Source organism: Limanda limanda, chromosome 15 (assembly GCF_963576545.1).
Source record: "Limanda limanda chromosome 15, fLimLim1.1, whole genome shotgun sequence".
In the NCBI taxonomy this organism is placed as follows: Eukaryota; Metazoa; Chordata; class Actinopteri; order Pleuronectiformes; family Pleuronectidae; genus Limanda; species Limanda limanda.
The window spans coordinates 24,883,659-24,888,612 of NC_083650.1; the positions used below are offsets into that span (position 1 = coordinate 24,883,659).

Genomic DNA, 4,954 nt, shown 5'->3' on the forward strand with positions numbered 1-4,954 from the left:
TCTATGAAATTTGATCTGTGCGTCTCTAGAAAGAATTTTCTTTATTATCACCTCATTCTTCTTTGAATGTTCAAACCTACGTTTTATGTTCAGCAGAAGATTTAATGGTCGAAGATTTTGAGACAGTGTTTTCCTCGTCAACAAACAAAGACTATTTCAGGATTTCAGGATTTCAGAAATAGAATAGTTGAGCTGGCCTGAGGGAAGAGGAGGAGCTGAAGAGAAACTGAACTATCAGCACAGATTAAGGAGGAGCAGAGCAGGGATTACCCAGCATGAATAAAATAGTACCTGCTGGGATGTAACACACACACACACACACACACACACACACACACACACACACACACACACACACACACACACACACACACACACACACACACACAACCACACTTTTTGGCATTGTTTATTCTGTAAAAACTGGTTTAACCAATCGTCACATATCGGTTAAGCTTAGACCAATAAATCTGATCTCTGTAAATGTAAATGAGTGCTTCAGATAAATACACATTAATCTATGCACACACAAAGACAAGGCTCTCTAACAAACACACACACAGACACACACACACACACAGAGCACGTTAACCAAACATGGTCCAGAACACTAACACACAGCACACCCGCCCTCTCATTCCATGTGAAAGACCCACTTGTAATGCTATCACTCTCAAAGTCAACTTTTGCACTTTTGCTCCTATAATCCCAATTACAGAGCTCAGTCACCGTGATGGATCAGGCCGAGCCGCCACCGCCGCCGCTGCCCGGTGAAAACAACTTGGCTGCTGTGCCTGAGGAAACCTAAGAGCAGAGCCGAGCCACACACATCATTCTTCAGCTTTACGTTCACAGGGCTCAGAAGAGCGCGGGTTGTAAAGTCACGACTCGGCTCTCGCTCTCCTGGAGGACATGGTCACCACTCGGCTGAGGAGAGGAGAGACAGAGAGGACGGGAGCGAGTGATGGAGAAGAGAGGAAGAAGGAGAAGATATGAAGAGAGAGAGAATGAAGTCAGAATCAGGAACAAGAAGAAAGGCACTGTTGTTTGGTGTGGTCTGGTGTGGTGTGTTGTGTTGTGGCGTGGCGTGGCGTGTTGTGGTTTTGGTGTGGTATGAAGTGGTTTTGGTGTGGAGTGGTGGGGTTTTGGTGTGGCGTGGCGTGGTGTGTTGTGGTGTGGCATGATGTGGTGTGGTGTGTTGTGGTGTGGCGTGATGTGTGGTTTGTGGTGTGGCGTGGTATGGAGTGGTGTGGTTTTGGTGTGGCGTGGCCTGGCGTGGTGTGTTGTGGTGTGGAGTGGTGTTGTGTGGTGTGTTGTGGTGTGGCGTGATGTGGTGTGGTGTGGTGTGGCGTGATGTGTGGTTTGTGGTGTGGCGTGGTATGGAGTGGTGTGGTTTTGGTGTGGCGTGGCCTGGCGTGGTGTGTTGTGGTGTGGAGTGGTGTGGTGTGGTGTGTTGTGGTGTGGCGTGATGTGGTGTGTGGTGGTCTGGCGTGGCGTGTTGTGGCGTGGTTTGGTGTGGTGTGGTGTGGTGTGGTGTGGTGTGGTGTGGTGTGGTGTGTTGTGTTGTGTTGTGGTGTGGTGTGGTGTGGTGCCGGTGTTGTGGCGTGGCCTGGCGTGGCGTGGTGTGTTGTGGTGTGGTGTGGTGTGGTGTGGCGTGATGTGTTGTGGCGTGATGTGGTGTGTGGTGGTCTGGCGTGGCGTGTTGTGGCGTGGTTTGGTGTGGTGTGTTGTGGTGTGGTGTGGTGCCGGTGTTGTGGCGTTGCCTGGCGTGGCGTGGCGTGGCGTGGTGTGTTGTGTTGTGGTGTGGTGTGGTGTGGTGTGTTTTGGTGTGGAGTGGTGTTGTGTGGTGTAGCGTGGTCTGGCGTGGTGTGTTGTGTTGTGGTGTGGTGTGTTGTGTTGTGTTGTGTTTTGTTGTGGTGTGGCGTGGCATGACGTGGTGTGGTGTGGGGTGTGGTGTGGTGTGGTGTGGAGTGGTGTGGTGTGGTGTGTTGTGTTGTGTTGTGGTGTGGTGTGGTGCCGGTGTTGTGGCGTGGCCTGGCGTGGCGTGGTGTGTTGTGATGTGGAGTGGTGTGGTGTGTTGTGTTGTGTTGTGTTTTGTTGTGGTGTGGCGTGGCATGACGTGGTGTGGTGTGTGGTGTGGTGTGGTGTGTTGTGGTGTGGCGTGATGTGGTGTGTGGTGGTCTGGCGTGGCGTGTTGTGGCGTGGTTTGGTGTGGTGTGTTGTGGTGTGGTGTGGTGTGTTTTGGTGTGGAGTGGTGTTGTGTGGTGTAGCGTGGTCTGGCGTGGTGTGTTGTGTTGTGTTGTGGTGTGGTGTGGTGTGGTGTGGTGTGTTGTGTTGTGTTGTGTTTTGTTGTGGTGTGGCGTGGCATGACGTGGTGTGGTGTGTGGTGTGGTGTGGTGTGGTGTGGAGTGGTGTGGTGTGTTGTGTTGTGTTTTGTTGTTGTGTGGCGTGGCGTGACGTGGTGTGGTGTGGGGTGTGTGGTGTGTGTGGTGTGGCGTGGCGTGGTCTGGCGTGTTGTGTTGTGTTGTGGTGTGGTGTGTTGTGTTGTGTTGTGTTGTGTTGTTGCGTGTTGTGGTGTGGTGTGGCATGGCGTGGCGTGGTGTGGAGTTGCCGGTTGCACCAGCTCCATGGTCACATGACTTCTAGAGAGTTAACTCCTCCCACCTCGCTCGGCTCCCAGGGCTTCATGGTTTGTCTCACTACGAAGTTTCCACAGCTCTAGGATGTTTCACGTGATTCACATTCTACGTGTTTTGTCAAATTTTTTCCGTCTGTTTGCCAAAAGAATATTAGCTAACTTTTTTAAATGCGGCAATTTATAAAATCAGCTGTCAGCTGAGTTGGAACAAATAAATTTGTTAATGAGCGGAACATGAATAAAACGTGCACCCAGAGGAAAGAGCTGGTGGAAACCAGTGAAGCGAGACTCATGTTGGGAAGTTGGTTCTGGTGTTTGGTGCCAAAGCAACAGAAGAGTTTTACAGCTCAGATCAAATGTAAAAGTACGTTAAAGTATTAGAGCCAAACATAGGGAACAAATTATGAGAGGAAGACTTTCTTTCACATTTTGTGTTTCGAGAATAAAGTAAAAATTCTGAGAAAAAGACGATGATAAGTATATTAAAAAGTCTATGTTTTCGAAAAAAAATTTGATTTGGAAACGCTGCATAAAAATATGGATCCTCTTTAGTATGAAAGTATTAAAGCCGGGATTTTTTCTTCACATTTCTCATTTCAAGAATTAAGTCCAAATGTTAATAAGGTAATTAAATAATTTTTCTTTATTTTGTATATTGAGGATAAAGTTGATAATTCAATATTAAAACCAAATTTTTAAGAACATATCAAACTACTAACATTCATTTTATTTCCTCTCTTCTTCTCACTTCTTTGAATCATTCTCTCCTGCTGCCCCCCCCATCTTCCTCTCCTTCCTCTCCTTTCAACTCTTTCTTCCCTCCCTTCTATTTCTTCTCCTCCTCTTTCTCCTCCTCTGTTTCCCTCAGCTCTTCTGATATTTGCTTTTCTCGTCCCGATCAACACAACCTTCTCTCTCTCTCTCACTCTCTCTCTCTCTCTCTCTCTCTCTCTCTCTCTCTCTCCTCCCCGTCTCTCCCACATCTCCTCCTCTCCTTGTTAACCTCAGCTGAGAGTTGGGGCGTTTCTGTCTCTTCTTCAAATCTCTCTCTCTCTCTCCCCCATTCTTAAAAACGCTCCGTCCTTCCTCTCTCATCCCTCCTCTTTCCCCTTCTTTCTCCCCCTTTCCTCCATTTTACCTCCTCTCTCCTTCTCCCACATCTCGGCCTCCTCTTGACACCCCTCGATTTCTCTCTCTCTCTCGCTCTCTCTTCACTCTCTCTCCCTTCTCTTTCCTCCTGTATCCCCCAGATTTTTACTCTGGCTGTTCCTCTCTCTCTCTCTCTCTCTCCCCCCCCCCGACCCCCCCCCTGTGGCCGTTCCCCAGGCGGCTGGGTGCGGAGGGCGCTGGCTGGCTGGCGGGCGGGGGGGTGATGGATGACCATTAAGGCAGCTTATTGGAAACAGTCTGATTTATGGGCGAGCGCTGCCTCGGACTAATGGCTTCATTTCTTTCTGCCGCCACATGATGTCACAGCCAAGGTCACCGCGGCAACGGCCCCCCCTTTGTTGTGGTTCTGCTCGCTGATGACCTGAGAGGGATGGAGGGATGGAGGTGGGGGGGGGGGGGAGGATGAAGGAGGGGACAGAGAGGGGGTTGTGAGGTTTGTTTGCAGGAGTGGGGGGGTGGGGGGGGTGATGTATGAGCCTGTGTCGCTGGAACGGTTTGCGTTTGCAGAAATGCTTTAGTGCAAATTTTGTTAGTTATGGAAAATGTGTTTTTACTGCTTATCCTTCACCCGCCTTCCCCAAAGTCTCGCTCGCCCTCCCCCCCCTCCTCTCCCCCCCACCTCCCTCTCCTCCTTCCCCTCGCTCGCCCGTGCTTAGTAAATTAAAAACACCATCTCGTCCCCTCTCCTCCATTCCTTTCTTTTCTCCTTCCTCTCTTCCCTTCCTTCCTCACCGCCAATGACAGAAAGCACACACACACACACACACACACTCACACACACACACACACTCACACACACACACACACACACACACACACACACACACACACACACACACACACACACACTCACACACACGCAGCTTTACGGCCTTCCCTCACACAGCTATTACTCACTTCTACTTTAAATGAGAGCCGTTAAATATATGGCCCTCGCCATTTAGAAGCCGATCAATAAAAATGCCATTAGGGGTGGAGTAAAAAATGCTGATATTAGTGAAGCTCAAAACAAAATATTTGATTTTCCCCTCTGGTAGTTAGCGAGGCGCGGGGAGCAGAGACCCGGCCTGTGATTGGCCGGTCGGACGGCGTGGGACGTTGATTGGACGCTGTGTGTCTTCCAGTCTTCAGATTCTCTCACAGGAG

The 4,954-nt window shown here is 49.9% G+C and overlaps 1 protein-coding gene across 1 annotated transcript; it reads right to left on the reverse strand.

Annotated features, from left to right (window-relative positions):
* Window positions 1-916: 916 nt before the first annotated feature.
* On the reverse strand, window positions 917-3,798 carry LOC133020351 (histidine-rich glycoprotein-like). The gene is made up of 5 exons (XM_061086876.1): window positions 3,777-3,798; window positions 2,018-2,276; window positions 1,593-1,858; window positions 1,042-1,485; window positions 917-927 (listed from the first exon to the last, which is right to left on the reverse strand). Exons 1-5 carry the CDS (start codon window positions 3,796-3,798, stop codon window positions 917-919), a joined length of 1,002 nt encoding a protein of 333 aa, XP_060942859.1.
* Window positions 3,799-4,954: the final 1,156 nt, after the last annotated feature.